This window comes from Passer domesticus, chromosome 4, assembly GCF_036417665.1.
Source record: "Passer domesticus isolate bPasDom1 chromosome 4, bPasDom1.hap1, whole genome shotgun sequence".
NCBI classification, from domain to species: domain Eukaryota; kingdom Metazoa; phylum Chordata; class Aves; order Passeriformes; family Passeridae; genus Passer; species Passer domesticus.
In genome coordinates this window covers 34,818,209-34,837,551 of record NC_087477.1, presented here as the reverse complement: position 1 = coordinate 34,837,551, position 19,343 = coordinate 34,818,209, and the positions used below count along the sequence as shown (strand labels likewise).

The window sequence follows — 19,343 nt, the reverse complement described above, 5'->3', positions numbered from 1 at the left end:
TAATTAGAAGATGGTATCAATGCAATGCTAGCTAACCTGGCAAAGCACCCCCCAGCTGGATCTAACACACTTAACATACTTACACTGGAACAGCTGTTCCTCTGTGCTGCACAGACTAGATCAAGAACACACAACCTCATCTGCATTACATTATTACTTCAGAGAATCTGCATCTCAGAGTGTTTGTGGGAAGCCAGGCTGTAATACCAACAACAAAGAAATGTAGTGATACCAGAGTGCTTGGGTCAAAGACATGCAGCTTCTTCCCAGCCTGAGGAGTTGATGTCCCAGCCATTACTTCATCCTGCAAAGCTTTTGATTGAATGGAGCATGTTTGAAATAGGGTGTTTTTGAAGTTGTTCAGCAAACCAAGGGACTCAAAGCCAAGAGCTTCTACCCCATTTTTGGTGATCAAGGTACTGTAGTGAACTGCACATCCACTGTGAATGAAATGTGCATGTCCTCTGCTGGCTGCCATGTAAAACATGCAGGCTGGCCACTCTCCTCCTGCTGTTACTCAGCACCATCTGCCAAAACTTCTCTCCTTAAATATTCAAGTCAAGTTGCAGAAACAGCATGAAGAATTTCCACACTGACTTACAGTAAAGTAAGTAATTTTAATGTGTTTACCCTTTACAACAGTAAAGGGAAAATACATCAATAGATTGATTCAGAACTAACTGCAGGATTGTGTTTTTGGTAAAAGTGTATACAATTGCTAAAAATGTAATTAAGAAGTAGATTTAAGTTAGGATCTTTTATTTAAGCGGATAGCAACTTAGGTAAGAATAAAAATAGTTAATTCCACAATCCAGTCAGCACAAGTCTAGTATGTCATGGTCAAGCAAAGACATAGCTAGATAGGTGAAAAAAATAGTTTTTCTTAATGTTTTTATTTAATAAATTTTGCTCTCAAGGCTGATGTACCCTCTTATGTTGCAAGATCTGGTGTAGATGCCAAGTAAGCTTTCCACTCATTTAAAAATACTGCACTAGTATAAACTCACTACAAGCAGTTACCATGTTGTGATTTCAATTTATAGGCAGAAATGCATAGTGTCACAGATTACCTGCATTAAAAATGTGCTAAATTTGGTTGTATCAGTGTAGCAACAAAGAGGTGTATCCACGTGGCACGTGTGTGTTTAAGGATGAGTTCCAACTGGGTGCATGCATCTACCAGTGGGGCTTGCACCACTGCAAGCAAACCTGGATGTAATTGAAAATTCTATGTCTCGGTTTGGATTACAAGACAAAAAAAAAGTTATTTCTGTTAAAAGCAGCTGCAACTTTTATTTCATAGACCAAAAATGAAGGCCCCCACCCCCCGCATCATACACACACACATAGAAAAGGCAAGACCATTGTAACCATTCAAGTGAAGGATAATGGTGGGCAAACCTCCAGGACAGGCATCTCCTCACCACAGCTCATTCAGCACAGGTAATCCCACTCAAGTACTACAGGCTGTTTTGTTAAAAATCTCTACACACACACGCATACGCACGCACACGCGCTCTGTGCATCGCTTCAGGTCACTTTACTGCATAATTAAAACAAGAATAAAGTAATGAAAACATTGCAGTGATACAGCAACAGAGGTCTGAGGCACTCAGGGCAGAGAAGACGTTTTCTGGCAAATTTGGAAGTAGATGAGTCCAGTTCTGTGAAGCACTAACCCTCTTCCCCCACCTAAATTCTGCAGTGCCAAGGGGAGCCAAGGGTATGCAGCACTTCATATTCTTGGATCTGTGGCAACAAATTCACCAGACATTTTGTAAAGGTGTATTTTATGCCCATGATTGTATGATTTTTAATGTCTGTGTTGCTTAAGTATCTCTTGTGTTACAGTGGTGTAAGATGAAGTCTACAATGGGGTCTGAAAAATGTTTCATTACAATTCAGAAGAAAAAATTAATTCCCTCAGCAGAGACACTAAAGATGATGGAAGGGAAATGGCCTTGGAAAAAAAAAAGGGTAGAGAAAAGAGAGGCTTAATCAATCCACACTCCTTAACATAACCATTTTCAGCTCGCCATGACCCACTAACAAAATATAAAGGGGTATATATACCAACTTTGCCCACTCTATACCCTGACTGAGGAAAAAAAGATCAGTTTTCATAGCTGCCCCCCTAAGACTTCCCAAAAGCCTGAAACTCACTCAACCAAAGGGGAAGAAAATGACCCGTTTAAAAATTACCAAAAGAAAATGAATACAGTGTTGAACGTGTTTCATTTTCACACACTCAGACTTGTTTTGAGATACTTCACTGTAAGTCTTGCAAATCCAATCCCCCACAGCTACTGTGGATGTACTTTTTAAAAATGCCCCACAGTTAACAGACGTAGGGATCCCACGAATCATGGGATCTTTTTGGTTCTTGTTGCATTCCTTTACCTAGGCAAGTCTGATACATCAGCTTCACCAAGCTTTTGGTGCAGGAGGCTGCCTGCAAGTACTGCTTTGCCAAAAAGCAGCTTATTCCAGGCAGCTGCATATAAGACAGACTTTGTTAACTTCCCATCCTATCAAATCTCCAGCAAGAGAAACAAGTCCTGCCATTAACACAGTGTGCCACCTGCAGTGGCAATCACCACCAGCAGAGAGATGGGGCAGAATTAAAGGTGGCCCGTTCTTGTACGTGCGTGTCTTTCTCCCTTCTGCCCCCTTCTCAGCTGATACACAAACAAGGCCCAAAATAGAATCTGCAGAAGTAAGAGCAAGTCTTTGGAATAAGAAATGCTTAAAATCTCAGGTGCCTCTCACAAACCAAGAGTGACAGGGCACACTGAAATGGTGAAAAAATCCTGGATCCCAAAACATCAAGTCCCAGTGGGAAAGCTTACCCACGCTTTTCTAGCTAATATCATGGCAGCAACAGAAGCAATTGTGGGTCTAATTGGAAGAAAGGTGCTAAAGAGATAATTGAAGAAAAAAGGAAAGTACAGCGTGAGTGTTGTAGGTAGGAGGAAAGCAGGAAATTCTTTAAATTCTTCTCTGCTTTTGCAGACACTGGGTCAGGTTCTTCGAGATATTCCTCTTATCTACAATCACTGAGAACAAAAAATCTTTCTATTCTGTACTCTTAAAAAAATGCATAGTACAGGGGCAAAAAATAGATATATATTTCTTGTTCTGATGCACCTGCTCAGTGTGGGCTGTCACTGGGTCATGAAGTGGGGGCGAGTGCTGTCCAGGCGGCGGGTGAGGATCTCGCAGCCCGTGTCCGTGACCAGCAGCGTGTGTTCAAACTGCGCCGAGCGCTTCCCGTCCCTCGTCACCGCAGTCCAACCGTCGGGCCAGGTCTCGTCCTGCCAGCCACCTGAAAACACAAAGCATCACTTCTTGCCAGCTTTTAAATAACAGCTGCCAGTCCCCCAAAGAGAAATGAAAAATCTATCAGCTCCACAGGATAGAACAAGCATCCTGTTCCATCCCTGCTTAGGAGCAAACGAGAGTAACCATTTTACTCTACTGCTAAACTGCTCACCTTCACAGATCATTGGTTCAATTGTGAATACATGACCTGGCTTCATGACTCCAACTGCCTTGTTTTCTGCAATAAAATAAACACTCAAGTTAGAAAAAAGAATACCATCTTAGTAAATGACCGAATCCTTGTCCTACAACAGAAACACAGTAAAGTCAGAGAAGCCCTTCTGAGATGATCTGCTCACTTTTATGTATACATAAAGATTTCCCTTAGCTCTTTCCTTCTCCCCATCCACCAACACTGTAATACTTACTCAAACAGCTTAAAATTAATTGCTGTCTTTCTCTCCAACAACTGGATTTTCAACTCTAGTTCTATAAAACACTGAAAAAATAGAGTACAGGAATTTCTGCATGCTTCTATAATGGAAAATCCTAATTAAAAAAACAGAAGTAGGAAGCACTCAGAGAAGGCTTGGAATCTCCTTACTTGTTTGCAATGAGCCATTAGCTCCAATAAATTGTCAAAATGTGACAGTGGTTAAGTAATTCCATGATTTCTTTAATGAAAGACACACTGCCTCCTTATTACCTGGATAATGGGGTCATAGCAGTGTCAGTGATAGTGCTGTGTTCATTAGCTAACATAAAATAGCAGAGCATTTTGAGCCATCCAGGACAATAACACAGGAACATTTTGATGTTAAATGCACCAAAAATGCTTATGTGGAGGCACATGAACTGAGGGACAGCATGACTGCAGGAGTGCATTTTGACTGGAAAAAGGCTTCAGCCCATTTCCTCTGTCCTGTTTCACCTGGAAGGACAGACAGTGCAGCTCAGACATAACTGAGCCTGAGAGCTGGAACAAACTCCAGAACTGCACAGGAACCATTAGCTCCAAGCTACTTTGCTGCTCTAGACAATTTGCATTCATTTTATATCCCCCTATCTAACCTTAATTGTCATAATTTATTACACTGCCTAGATCACCTAGAGGCTTTAAAAATCTCAGACATCAAGCTGTCACAACAGCAACAGAACATTTTTCTTAAAAAATTATCTTTTTGCTTTTCAAACTCCTTTCATTGTAGGCTAGAAATAAGCAGCAGCATTCTTTTTTCTCCAAGGGGCTTTAAGTCCCTCAGATCTTTCCACTTAGCTTTTGCTGTGACTCTGTATTTTAAAATACCAGAAAAAAAAACCTAGCATCTTTCCTTGGATGGACGTTTCCAAAACCTACCACTACTGGAGGAATGTTCATCCCTCCTCTGCCACACACTAGGATGAAGTTTCCAGAAATACCTAATCACAACACTCAAATGAAGAAAAGTGAAATAAACAGGATCCATATTCAGGCACAACACCCATCTATACTATTCAAAGGGCTTTTTATTTGCATCTGTAAATGGCAGTTAGGTTTGGCACAGAACTTCTAAGGAGAGAAACATGGCATGTTTCCAGTCCATGTCAGACAAGAATGTCTAAGGGAACTCAGCTGGGAATTCAGGCAAAAACTTTGAGCACTTACCCAGTACTGATGAGAGCTAAGACTAACCATTAGTGCAGGCAGATAATGCAAGCACGGGTTCATAAAGTATGAAGGCCAGAGTTAAAAAAAAATATTATTTGTCAAGTGCCAAAATGCCCAATTGATGGCTCAAGTAAATTGGGTGCACTGACTGCAAATCACTTGTGTACAGGATAGCACAAAGGGAATGAATACTCACTGGCATAATGGGGCACGTTAGGAGCTGTATGGAAAAGTTTATGGATTCCATGCCCGCAGTAGCTCCGAACCACTGAAAATCCATTTGCTTGGGCGTGTTTCTGAATTATGTTCCCCAGTTCTCTGTAGCGAACACCAGGTTTTACTGCAAAATGAAAGAGATACAGAAAGGAATTTAGAGAGCTTTCCTTCAACACAACTAACCGTCAAACACCATCTCTGCAGCACTCATGGCTTGTGTGTCCATCTGTTCCAGTATGCAACTTCCTACGATCACTTAATCCACTGAGTATGTATGTGAGTGCAATAACTTGAGAGAGGGAGGAAACGATATCATATTTAAAAAAAAACCAAAAAAAAACCAAAAAAAAAAACAAGAGAGACAGAAGAAAACGCCTTTTTCAAAAGAATACTACTTTCTTCCTTTCAAGGAACTTCCTTTCAATGTGCAACTGCTCATATTAGAAGGATGTCAAAGTTTGAAATTAAAAGTAAACAACTTTCAAAGTACTTGGTGAGCTCTCACACCCTGAGATGCAGTGCTTTTTGCAGTGAATGTAGGAACCATATTTTAATATACACTTATTCCTCTACTATGTGAAAAATGCACACAAAGGACTGATATTTAGAAAAAGACAGGAAAATGGGTATCTCTAGTCTTAGACAAGATTCTCAGTGACAACGCTACAGCTAATAAGAATGTTGATATTCAGGTTTAACTTTTTTGACAATCCCTTTAGGAAGCCCATCAAGTTAGAGAGTTTGAAACACATTGAAATTGTGTGAGAAATTCACTTTGAGCACTTGGGACAAGGGAGTAACATCATAAAAGCAACAATGTTTCATCATTCAGCTAATGAAGATTCATCCCAAAAACAACCTTGAGTCCCTTAAAACAAAATATCAAGCTTTTCCAAGACTATTTCCAACTCCAGGAATATATGCTGTTCCTTCAGGAGCCAGATGTGTGGTTTTGTGGAGGCATCTTAAGCACAGTTCACATAAAGCTAAAGTTTTTGTGAAGCAACCATTTAGTTCAATTCTCTGCTAATAGAAGTAACTACAACTGAAACTCCAAAGCTGAATTTACAGAAAATAACAAGAAATTTCTACTACTGGAATATACATGCTTCTCCAAAAATTAAAAAATGACATGGTGGGGAAGAGATTAATCTGTTGTGTTTGTGCTAAATAGCTGTGAAGTATGGGCCTGACAGCACATGCAACTCATTTCAATGGAGCAAGGAGCCCTCTGCTTCTCCCTCATACAGCTCTCCCAGATAGAGCTCTGCTGGTCCAACAACATGACATTATGAGGATTTAAAGAGGGAAGAGGTGATCCCCTTTTAATAGCTGAGACACTTGCTGCCAGAATTCCTACTCACATGCAATGCCTAAAACCCTTTAAAACACATTACAGCATCTAAAAAATGGTAAAAAACACTTAAAGTGAGAATTTTAATCTTATTGTGATGAACACAGGGAAATTTCTGTCACAGTTTCTACATCAAAGCCAGGATACAAAGGATAAGAGACAACACATGTAACATTTGCTATAAAAAAGTACAGGACCAAAGATACACACTGTTCTGGTTTAGCTCTGAAAAACAAAGGGGTCATTTCAAAACAGCAATCCCACATAACCAAGAAATCTCTATTCTTCACAGCTCAACCTGGCAGTATTTTCTTGATCACACAACAGATACACAAGACATCAACCTTATCGATTTTTGTCTTTTCAGCTGCACTAGCTATCTCCAAATAATTAATCCAAATTCTGTTCATTTTAATTTCTTTTATTTACATTTACTTTTCATTAAATGCAAGTTTAAAGCCTTACTATATATAGCACTTCAACTTCAATTTTTAGAGGCCAAGAAGTGATTAAATTATAACGGGGATTTTAAGAAGCTGCAGGGCATAAAAGATACAGATGGTACAAGTACTTCCAGGGACTTAAGAAATACTTTTGTTTTCTGAAGTTAAACATGCAGCTACCTTTCTATCTCATTGTATATCTTGATGCAGCTGCCCTGGCTGTTAACTAAGCAAGATAATTAAAGTTCTGTAGGTACTGGAAGATATGGATCTATCTTCTCTGGCACACTCCCAAAGAAAATCAAGAGCTCATAACTAGCTTTATGAAATAACCATCAGGTTTGGCAGGGCTGAACAGATAACTTCAGGTGCTCACACAATGCTTTACCAGTTCACTGTGCAACACCATAAAAAAGTAGGGATTTCCAAAACATAATTTGCTTGTTGCATTCTCTAAGTTACTCAGATCAAGGATGTCTTACTCATCAATGGTCCAAAAAAGGCTGTTTCCGTGTCAATATCATCCACAGATCGGCTCAGCATCAAATCCATTTTTCCTCATCAGCTGATATTTAAAAAGAAGCTGCAGCCACCACTCACGGAAGCATCACTGCATTACACAGCACCCATCATCAGCTGGTGACAACACACCAGAGCTTCTGTGTGCTGAGCAGTGGCAATATGAACAAACATGCTGAGAACCAAAGCTTCGTGTCTCACCTGCATCGATGGCTTGCATTAGGCACTCATAGGTTGTCTGGACCAGCCTCCTGGCACCCTCGTCCACCTCCCCAACATAGAAGGTCTCGTTGAGATCCCCGTGGTAGCCATTGCGATAGACGGTGATATCCACTGCAAAACAGCAGGCAGGAAATGAGCGCTCTGCTCCTCACCTCCTGCCTCTCCACTGGGGAGAGAACACGTACAAATGGGGGATTCCAACTGTCAAGTGACTACTTCACAACAATTCCCTAAGAAAACTCTTCCAGCTTATCCTATAGATTCTATATAGTAATTTGTAAGTTAGTGTTGAACTGGTGAGCAGTTTGATTTAATGAAATAAAAGGAGGAGGGGGAGGAAAAAAATCCCCCAACAGCGCAACACAGACACAGCAAGCTAGCATTGGTTTTTAATATAAAAATGGGAATGAGAAGCTCTTTGCTCTATGGGGATTTACCTGGTTGCAGTACTTTCTCAGAATTAATTCCAGCACTTACAGGGGAAATTAAATTTTAAAAGGTATGTAATCATTGTTTTGCATATCAAGTTGTCTTCCTACGGCAGAACTGGAACTCTTGTTTCTAAGTCTTTGTTGGTCAGTTGGTAGGTCTAACAGCTGCTAGATCACCAAACCCACTAGAAGAGTTATTGCTCTGCTATTCATGAAGAAACTCACACCCAAATCCTCTCACAGGTAAACAGTCATGAAGGGAACTGTAGTGATCAATAATGCTTTAGGAATATCATACATGAGCTGCTGAGAGAGACCAATACAATCTTGATAGGAAGATGTGGGAAAACAGACTTTGGTGTCAACAACTAGACATCCCTTGCTAGTACCTTCTGGATTACATGTTCCTGTGATTAAAAAAAAAACTGTTTTGGACTTTGGCATGGCTTCCAGGCTAAAAAGTTTTAAATAAAATAAAAATTGGACAATTCCTTTTAGTCGTTCATTGGGTACATTCCCTCCAAGGTACCTTTTCTATCCCTCCTTGTAAACTGTTTTCGTCTTCCTCTTCAAGAGGCTTTTGAGCTTCTACTTTACAGAAAGAAGCCCAGTTCTTTCTCATCATAACAAAGCAGAAGGCTCCAAGCTCAATCGAGTGCAGGAATGTGGACAAAGGTATGACTAAAGCCTCTTCCAGAAGGTGTTCTCTAGGGCTGAGGTACAGCCTTGGCATGCAAATAGCAGAGACACAAGGCACTGTGTAGATGAAGGCAACCATGTTGATTACAAGGCTGGAGTACCTCTTGAATTAGAAAAAGCTGAGAGAATTCAGATTGTTCAGCCTGGAAAAGGCTTTGGGGTGACTTAATTGTGGCTTTCCAGCACCTGAAGGGAGCCAAGAAGAAAGATGGAGAGTAACTTTTACAAGAGCATGTAGGGACAGGACAAGGAGGAATTAATTCAAACTGAAAGACAGTAGGTTTAGATTAGATACTAAACAAAGATTTTTTACAGTGAGAGTAGTGAGGCACTGGAACAGGCTGCCCAGAGAAATTGTAGATGCTCCATCCCTGGAAATGTTCCAGGCCAGGCTGGATGGGGCTTTGAGCAACCTGGTTTATACTGAAAGTGTCTCTGCGACAGCACAAGGGTTGAAGCCAAATGATCTTTAAGGTCCCTTTCAACCCATGATTCTGTGAGCTGAGCTTCTTAGGCTGGACTCCAGCAATGCCAGAATAGCTGGCAACAATAAAGAGCTGTGCAAAAGCATCTTCTTTGAAATTAAAGTAAGTTAAAGAAGCTTTGGCATACATTGTTACATGTACCCTGCAAGTTCAGAGCTTTCAACCAGACCACACCGTACCTAGACGGGGCAGCAATCATGACACTTGTTCTGAAAAGGCTGGTACCACAGCACTGAGGTGTGTGCAAATTGTACAATTCTTACAATAGCAAAACTGTAAGAATCTAGAGCCATGTAATCAATCAATTCACACGGAACTAATCCAGTTGAATAATTCAATATACACTCTATTCACTATATATACACAGTCTGGAACAACTGGAATCTAGCCCACGAGTGGAATACTCAGGCACTATACTAATGCACAGATCAGGGCAGAAGAATTATAAAGTTCTTAAAGTGGACTGAACTTTTGAAATTATTTTATTAAATAAATACATTAATTAAAGTATGTAAAGAGCAGAGGTAAATGAGAACAAGCTAACTGGTAAATGAGAACAAAAGCCCCTCTTAAGAAGCTATTCTAATGATGTTGCCTGCTTCTGAAACCTCACCTTAATGCACAGTTTAAGTGCACACAAGGTAAAAATGCTGAAGGTTAATTTTCACAGCACTTACCATTAACAATATCTCCCTCCTGCAATGGCCTCCTGTCAGGAATTCCATGACAGATCACTTCATTCACTGACGTACAACACGACTTGGGGAAATTATAGTAATTCAAAGGGGAAGGATAACAATTCCTTGCAATACAAGCCTAAATAGAGAAAATACAATTTACACCAGTAAGTTTCATACAAAGAAAAAACACCATAAAAAACATGTGCAACAGCTTTACAGTAACAATGACAAGCTGAAAAGCAGTGACTCCAGAAAATAAGATTCTTCAAGCATTTCTTGGTAATGTTTTCATTATACCTTGCATTTCTTACCAGGAAGAAATTAAAGCTACTTTAATTTTGTTTCTACTCATTTTCATGTTTGACTGTGAATGCTGAGATATTCAGGTTTGAAACAATGCCTGGCAATATTTACTCAGTCTTAAAAAGTCATTTTCAATTACCGCTTTTAAGAGCCCAGTCCAAGATTTCTGCAAGACACACAAGCTAAACAAAATAATATTTAGCACTATTTTCCCCCCAGCATTAAATCCTTAAGCTGCTTCCCTTGAACTGTAATAACCTTTCTGTATTTTTTGCAAAACTGACACATTTCATATATTCTTACATGTACAGACATACACATACTTTGTGACATACTGAGCAAAGTACCAGAAAAAATCTATTGTGTTACCTTTTAAATTATTTTATATTATATAGTATTATTATGTTATATATTATTAATATAATATATTATATATTTTATTTTATTATTTTTAGAAAAATAATACTGTTTTTAAAACTGCAAAATACCAATTAGGGATATCAGTCAGTATCAACAACTTGCCAAAGTTTCCATAAACTGTTGAGGAGGGGTAACTCCATGTTATCTACTAGCTGTTCACACTACACATTATGCCTAAGCAAGCAGTTTGGTGTTTAATGTAGTAGTTTGTGTTTAACAGTTTTGAACTGTTCAGTGCAGTTCAACAGAAGTCTCCAGAAAGCAGACAATCCTAGTTCAACAGCTGCAGATGCAGATAAAAAGAAAGCTCTCTAACAAACTTAACTATACCAAAAATGTTTCCTTTTCCACAATGCACAGAAGTAGCCTCAAGTACCTGATTACATGATTCATAGAGAAGACAGCAAAGCAAAATAATTACACAATATCTATGGAAAGTTAAGGCAGGAAGCATTCTTGAACAGGTTTTTTAAACACTTCACTGGTCTGTGGCTTTATTTTGCCAAACTGCATCAAACATCGTTTCAGTTCTCTCTGAGGCACCTTAGTTCTGATTCCCAATCATAAATAATTTATTTCTCCTCTACATGTCTTAGCCAACCACAAAGTACAAGAAGTCCATGGCTTACAAATATTGTTCTTTATATAATGGTATCTGTGGAGCAAAAAGGGTTTAGAAGAAAGAAAACATAATGTTAACTGAGAAAGCAAAAGAAGAAACTTAGAAGAAATCTGAAGCCAGAAATATGGAAGCAACTAACAGAGAGAGAGGCCCAGGAGTTCCTAAATCACTGTGAACGTACCATTGCACTGGAGCACATTTCTGCCATCTGCACTACCCACCAGCTTCAAAGTGGGAAACAGTTTTACATAAAGAAATGGAATTCATGCAACAAAGAAAACCACACTATAATAATTTAAAAATAAAGAGATAGAAGAAAACACTTATAAACACCAGAAGAATAATAAACTAATCTTACTAAATGGACAGCATGATCAATTTCTTCAGTAGTTACTCCTGGTTTTACCATCATGGCAGCAACATCCAAAACTTCTCTAGCAAGCTGCAAATGAAACAATTTAAAATAGATTTAAAATTGATCTATTGACTTAATTTAAGTATATTTAAAATAGGCCAGGACTACTCTACAAGATTTGTAACCCATTTTTGACAGCTACACTGAGATCACCAGGAAAGCTGTGTGGAGCTGGGCTCTAGAAAGACTTTGAGATGCCTCCAGGTCATGTAGTCAGCCACCTCTTTAAGAGCTGAAAATACTCCACTAAAGCTTCGGACCACATTTTCCTTGAATGCCATAAATCAGACTATGCATTTCAAAGTTTGACTCTATGCCCAAGGAAGTGATTACAATTGAACAGCTTTATTTTCAAAAATTGTTAAGGACAGGGCTTTGTTTTGCTTTTTAGTTTTTACTTAGTACCAACTCCAGGAGAGGAAAAAGTTCTCATTTCTGCACTATAAAACATATTCTTAACAGAAGCAACGTGTCAGGCACAGATTGTCTTACTACTAATAACAAATGCAGGAAACAGATAAAAGTCATACTTCTGCTTAAAATACTTCACTGGGAATTGGGGTCACAAGAAGAGAAAAAAACCAGAAGATATAAAGCTTCCCAAACTATTTTTCAGTGCTCTAAAGTGGTTTAAAAGTTTGTACTCTCAAATGTGGTATGACAAAGTGGTAAAATCATTACAGCTTTTTTTTAAAGACTATAAAGGCACCTCGCAAGAAAAATCAAAACCCCCTTACCCTACACACTACTCGCATCCCTTCTATATCCTCAGATGACAATATTTTTATTTGAGAGGTTCCTTTTAAAGCTTGTTCTGATTCAGACATTCCTGAAAAGAAAAAAGGGAAGAGTATTAAAAAAAGAAAGAAAAAAACCCATGTTATATAGAGTGATGATTGCTACACATATCCAATCCAGGAACTTCCTCAGCTTATCAAGGGCAACAGAAGCACAGATTTTCTCACCACAGCCTGAAGAAGGAAACCCACCAAGCCACAGTTATTATCATCATTATTCAGATTAACTGGAATTCATAAGCCTTCCACAATACCATAATGCCCCATGTGCTCAGGAAGCCCATTCACTTACTGCATAAAACCATCATGTCCAGTTAGTCAAAACACAACCTTAAATACCAGGTTGACAAAGAAGTTGTTTTATTCATAGCAAAGCATTTTTCAACTGCTCTTAGAAAATATTTAGTGAGAATTACATTCATAAGGGTTACATGAGCTTGGGAATACATCTGGTTATACTATTGCAATAATCAGCTGATAAAAACATGTAAATTCTTCCTACCAAATTCTGTGCAATCTCAGCTTTAATGATGAGCAACCCTATAAAATCCAGTATTTTGTGTTGTTTTAATATTTACACTCTTTAAAAAATAACTATGGAATATCTTAAGATTAAAAAATAATGCTGACAGACTTTATAGCTGACTTTTGGGGAAATGCAAAACCCCAATACTGGTATTAAAAAAAGGAAAATATCAAAAGTAATTTTGAATGCATTCCCTCTCTATCCAAAAATAGCTGGAACTCATATCCCAGTTTTCTTTTGGGGGTTGCATACTACAAGGTTTTCTTGGTTTTGTTATAAAATAATACATTTTCAACAGATACACTGATGCCACAGAGAATGGTTTAGTAGCATTCATCTGTGACAGTCAACTGATTGCTGTTTGTTATCAAATTAGCAACAGAACTAGGACTTGTATGTTTGAGATAAAATAAGAAAAAAAACCAAACCAAATTAACTCACTCTTAATTTCCTGTACATCTTTGAATGACAGCCCATTACAAACTTTGGACTTCCAAAAAATACTTGCAACTGTGATTTTTTAAAAATAAGTAAGTTACTGTGGAGACGTAGTAAAGTGAGAACAGATAAAAGAGGTTCCCTTCTCCAGTATTTCCTTCATGCTTTTTCAATGGAAAGGAAAACAGAGAGCAAACATAACACTCATAATTGTGATTTGTTTCACGTTACCTAGTGGGTGGTCAGCATAATCCGGTCGCTGAATATAACTTGGCACAGGTCTTGTGGGTGTCTAAATAAATCACAAGCCAAGCTGGTTAGGTTGCAACACTTATTATAGTCACAAAAACAATCACACAGCAAAATTAAATACAATATTAAATATTTCATGTGAAATATGGCTAAGTTCATTTAGAAAAAGTTGCAAAGTATGTAAACACTCCAAAAGTTCCAAGTTTCAATCCTAGACACTCTGCTGTTAGCCCCTATTGCTATCATATTATATAACTTTTAATAGCCAACTGTACAGCTTTGTAAAAATCAAATTTTATTGTCAAGTGAATCAAACTGGTTTTATAATGTATTATGCCGTATTGTAGCATTTTTTTCTGATGCTTTCCAGACTGCAAGTGCACTGGTTCCAAATACATCCCTTTTCTCTTTAGCAAGATTGCTACTTCTAATCATCACCTTAGTCAAAATCTCTAATTTCATCTCCATCTGTCTCCCAGCAGTCACAAGACCAAAAAAACAATGTTCAGAGGTTACACAACTAATTACTTAGCCAATGAAATGTCCCAAACACCTTTTTCTCCAACAACACTAACAAACACACATGGTTTCAGGCTCAGCTAATCTGTTCTCTAGTGAGCCTTTAACACGGAGAAGACTTAGAGAGAGGATGCCACTGGGGCAGCTTCTCTAGCACACGCCAATTAGAAAAGACAAATGTAAAGAAAATGCCACTACTGCTGTAAAAAAAAGCTTCAGCTTACTCCATGTACAAACTTGTACCAATTGAAAAATACAGTTCTATCTGTATGTCTGTGAGATATATATATATATATATATATATATATATATATATATGTATACAAACACAGTTATATGTCATCATCTTCTAAACCCACCTTTCACAACCAAAGATCTTACTGACCTCTGCTGTTTTTCACCATTCCAGTGCAGGAGGTTACTATAACCTCTGTTCTTTCAGCTGTTCACCAGTTCACTCACCAGGTTATTTTAAACCACTTACATAACATAATATAAAATAATTTATTTAAATTCTAAATGAATTCACCTGAACATTTCGAAACAGACTGCTCCATAACAGGTGAGGACAACAAACAGCAGGGAGACATCATCTGAACTAGCAGTAGCTTTTTTGCAGAATAAATGTCACAGTGTACATCGAAAGGTATGAGCCTGTTACTGATGCTCACAGGCACTCCCTGAATTATAAATATACCAGGAGATAGAACAAGTTAAACTAAAATGAACCACGAGAAGGACAGCCATACATGTCCTTGCCATCATGTTCAGATCAAGAAGCTCTTTTCTCTCAGCAAAAAATGTGGGAGTTCATCAGGTCAGGAGTGGTGCATTAGCTGCTACAGAATGTGGTAGTGCTGGAGTAGAGTGGCACCTCTTGCTTACCAGTGGATAGTGTGGCCTGAGTTTCCCAGTGTACCGATAACCAGACCAGGGATTTGTGTTAACATCACCTTCCAGGCTCCAGGAGGAAACTTCACGCTTAGCTTTTTCATCTTCTGAAAAGACAGGAAAAACGGGAAAAAAAGTTGCAGCAGCAAAACCTGTCCTACTAAGAATGAGAACTGTGGGGTCTGGAAAGTGACTTACAAGTGCTAAGTCTAGACCTGACTCCTTCTGGAATTTCAGATACTGATATATGAAAGTGTAAGTAGCAGTTATCATTTTGTATTGTCCATTCCAAATTTTCGCTCTTCCTACCCTATTCAACAGCAAACTGGGGAATGTCAGGACTGAATGCACAAAGGAAGTGTAGTAATTAAGTTGTTCTTCATTTGCAGTTTCATAACACAGTGCTTGTTTTCATTCCTGGGAAAAAAAGCCTGTTTCTTCAGAGGCACTCAGGATCCCTTCAATTAACACCCTTGCACTGCAGGGGAACATTCCTTCCTTATGATCTCCCTTTGCACCCAGTGACCAAAATGACCTGAGGTGGGAAGACCATCCAAAGGTGAAAGGGAGGCCATCCTACTGTCAGCCTCAACACAGGGAGGCTGCTACCCCTCCAGAGCTGATGGAGAGAGTGCAGGTCCTGCCACTTCTGCAGTTCAGGACAAGCAGTGCTCACACCTTAGGAGATGGTCCCAAACTGCTGGAGCTTCCCAGCTCTCTGAACCCTGTGAAATTCATGTCTGACGTGGTCCAATGACTGACTTCATTCACAAATAATACATTTCTATGAGGGCAAATTGAAGGTGTTTACATCAAGGATTGAAACACGCACATCCTGAGCAATACCAAAAAGAGTAGTTATTCAGAAAGAGAAGGCAAGAGTTTTATGAAAGAGCACAGTAACATTAATCTTTAACTCATAACTGGATAACTTGTTTGTTTTCTCTTTTTATATCTCAGAAGGATGAAGAGGTAGCAAAAGGTCTGCCATTGCAAGCCCTAATGTCAATTCCTCAGAACCTCTGTGGTTGACATCTGAGCCATCTGCTCAAATGGCATTCAGTTCAGATGAAACTGAGAAATAACAATTTAAAAGCCAAAGCTGTTCATATTTACACAAATTAATAGGATGCAGAATGCAAGTGTGAACTGTTGGATCCCTACACTGGGAAGGCAGAAAGAAGGAAAACATTTGTAATTATCTGTACTACTCCAACCTATTAACAAACAGCATTTATCATAGAAAAAGAAGCCTTATTAGGTTTTAGGAAAAGAGGTAATTATTTTAGGATGTGAGTTTCTGCCGTATCACTTTTTAACTCTACCTCCCTTTTCAACAGGGCTTAATGAAGATAGGTGGTGGCAGGGAGAAGGCAAAGGGGCAGAACTGAGGTCTGCCCTCTTTGGTTTTAAACTTATGGGTTATTTTCTCTACTCATATAAGGTAGAATCTACCAGTCTCCTAGTATTTCTGTGCCAGAGCTACCAGCTGTCACTAGGGCTTGCAGATACTCTTACCACCTTGAAGTGAACTCAGCAAAATCCTAGCTGTGATACATCCTCCATCAGTGGCTGCACCATGGACACAAGCATTCTCCCTTTTTTCCCAAAAATGTACAGAACAGCTGCACTCTGACTCACTTGTGTTCCAGCAAGTGTCTAATCACAAAGACTTTGCAAGAACCTTTCCCACTGTACTGCCTTTGACTGCATTAGACATCAAAATGCTATGAAGGAACACTGCCTTACAATAGTGATTTATTATTCTCTTTGCCCTTTATTTCAGCACCCCTCTTTCTGTGCTCATATACCTGGCAATGTAGCTCAAGCAATAATTCATGCAAACAGAAAAGTGAACAGAAACAAACACTTCTGTGAACCTTTGCCTCTAAAATTTTACACAGCACTTTTGCTTGTCGAGAACTGGACAAACTTTTAGATATGCATCACCCAGTGCCAGGTATCTTGGAAAAAACCCCACTACCACTCCTAGGCAGAGAAGCACAGAGCAGTTGAGGTTGGAAAGGACATCTGGAGGTCATCTGGTCATCTGGTCTGATCTCCAGTTCAAGCAAGGCAACCTACAGCTCACTGCACAGGACAAAACAAATACAAAAAAATATGAAAATGCATTTTAAAAAGTAATGTACTTACTTGCTTTCTTGTGTAATAACTTGTGAGTGGCCCAGCTTCCTTTAAAGCATTCCTAGAATTGCAAACAATAATATATAAATACATGTTTTAAGCATTATTTACATGGACAGACATGCCAAGCTGACAAAACAGAGAAGTAAATCTATTTTAAAAGAAAACTGGAAGACTGTTTTTATTAACTCTTGCAGCAATATGCACTAAATACTACTGGCAACTGCTAGTCTTAACTACAGAAAATATCACATTCAAAAGTTTATGAAACAGAATAGGCAGAAAAAGCACAGCCAAACAGACAACACCCATGGCAGTGAAATACACTGACATAATCCTATATATTGACTATTTATAATTACAATGAGTAACTAAACACCGTGGTGGCTGCAGGTTGGCTGAAGCAGTCTATCTCTGTACCTGATCTTACAGCACTGCAGTGAGCAGCAAGGTCCTCCCCTGACTCCTACAAGGAGCCATCTCCCTGCTAATTGCATCCCTTCTGCCTCCTGCTCCAGCACAGGAAAGCAACAGAGGCCAATTAGCACAACCACAGGGGAACTAATGAAGTAGACTAAAGGTCGGAAATGAGGGCTGCTGAGTGAAAATAAGAAATTGAAAAAAAAAATTATTGAGAAAGTTGAAATGGAAATCAAGAAAAGAGTGACTGTGGAGGAGTTTGGTCTTTTCTCTTCTTCCCAAGCAGAAACAGAGCAGTTCATGCAACGAACAAAGAACCAGCAGAGGGGCAGATGGAAATGACCAGCAGCTGCAGAATAAAGAAGGACTAAGATGAAGAAAATACATGAAAGAAAATAAAAGAGATTTTAGTAGAAAAACCGCAGAGAGCAGCATTAAAGGTGATCCTTTAAGGTGCTAATTAGCAAATTACTTGGGTTTGTAGCAGAAATTCTAAATCAATGCCTATGTGCACTCAAAACATCCATTAAGAAACTGCTAATTCCAATCATTGACAATTACAGCTGAATTTCTGAACAAAGAGGCAGGAAGCAAACTGGTTTTCTTTTTAAGGAGAAACAATACTAATGCTGAATCATCACTGTAAAACTACCATCCAGAGCCAACAACTGATTCAACCTAAAGTATACAACACTCAACCAGTCCAAGACAACACATCTGCAAACTGAGCCCAGCTTGTAACACTCTACCCTTGCTTCAGGGCTGCTCTTGAGCGCTCTGAGCAGTCTGCTCCTCTTGAGTCACCTTCTCCCTCCTCCCTCATTAGGCTTGCAACCAGTGGGTACCAAAGTGCACTCACAAGCACACAGTGCAGTGGTGCACAAGCAGACCCTGCTGTGTGTGTGCTGCTCCCCTCATGACCAGAACCAGCTGCTCGTTGTGTTGCTGCCCCACACACCAGGAGTGCCTGCAGTGCCAGGAGCTCTGAAACCAACACTCACACAATGACCGGAGAGAACGTCACTTCCAGCAGCAGCCCGAGTTTACTGTCACACTTATATAACCCACTGCACACACAGACCTTTGCACTGCACTGTTCTCTGCTGGGCAGCTGGGAGAAAAGGAACAGGTTTTAACTGAGGCCTGCTTTAGGGAAAAGAAAATAATAAAAAAATAAAATCTAAAAATGCCATTTCAAGGACACTGGAAGAACCAGTAAGGTTTTAATCCCCTTTCAAACACGAGGTTTTTGTTCTGAAGCATAAAAGAAGGACTAAGCAGCTAAGGACTTAGAGTAGCTACCAAGTCTGCAAGCCTAGAATCCACTTTTTTGAATATAAAAGAGTATTTGGGGAAGGAAGACATACATCAGCTGTGGCAATTACTGATTATAGTTCATTCTCTGCTTTCCCATGAAATTTTGGGGGATGTTCTCCAATGCCCTTGCTTTGTCCTACACCAACAGCCTTTCCTCTCTCCTGGCTCCTAACCAGAAAAAAACAGGCAAACACAGCACCAGGGACAGTAGCATAACTCAAGAGGCTCCATTTTGGCTTTTCATTTCCTGCAGCTGTGGA

The 19,343-nt window shown here is 39.2% G+C and overlaps 1 protein-coding gene across 10 annotated transcripts in view; it reads right to left on the bottom strand.

Annotated features, from left to right (window-relative positions):
- Window positions 1–742: 742 nt before the first annotated feature.
- Window positions 743–19,343, bottom strand: part of METAP1 (methionyl aminopeptidase 1) — a 29,215-nt gene continuing 10,614 nt past the window's right edge. For all 10 annotated transcript variants that reach the window (XM_064417045.1, XM_064417043.1, XM_064417042.1 and 7 more), the window contains exons 2-11: window positions 17,356–17,407; window positions 15,196–15,308; window positions 13,771–13,831; window positions 12,516–12,607; window positions 11,722–11,805; window positions 10,016–10,154; window positions 7,703–7,834; window positions 5,166–5,309; window positions 3,494–3,559; window positions 743–3,325 (exon numbers count right to left, since the gene is read on the bottom strand). In XM_064417045.1, the coding sequence (XP_064273115.1) occupies window positions 3,165–3,325; window positions 3,494–3,559; window positions 5,166–5,309; window positions 7,703–7,834; window positions 10,016–10,154; window positions 11,722–11,805; window positions 12,516–12,607; window positions 13,771–13,831; window positions 15,196–15,308; window positions 17,356–17,407 (1,044 nt within the window). In that variant the 3' untranslated portion in view covers window positions 743–3,164. The remainder of the gene's footprint in view (window positions 3,326–3,493; window positions 3,560–5,165; window positions 5,310–7,702; window positions 7,835–10,015; window positions 10,155–11,721; window positions 11,806–12,515; window positions 12,608–13,770; window positions 13,832–15,195; window positions 15,309–17,355; window positions 17,408–19,343) is intronic.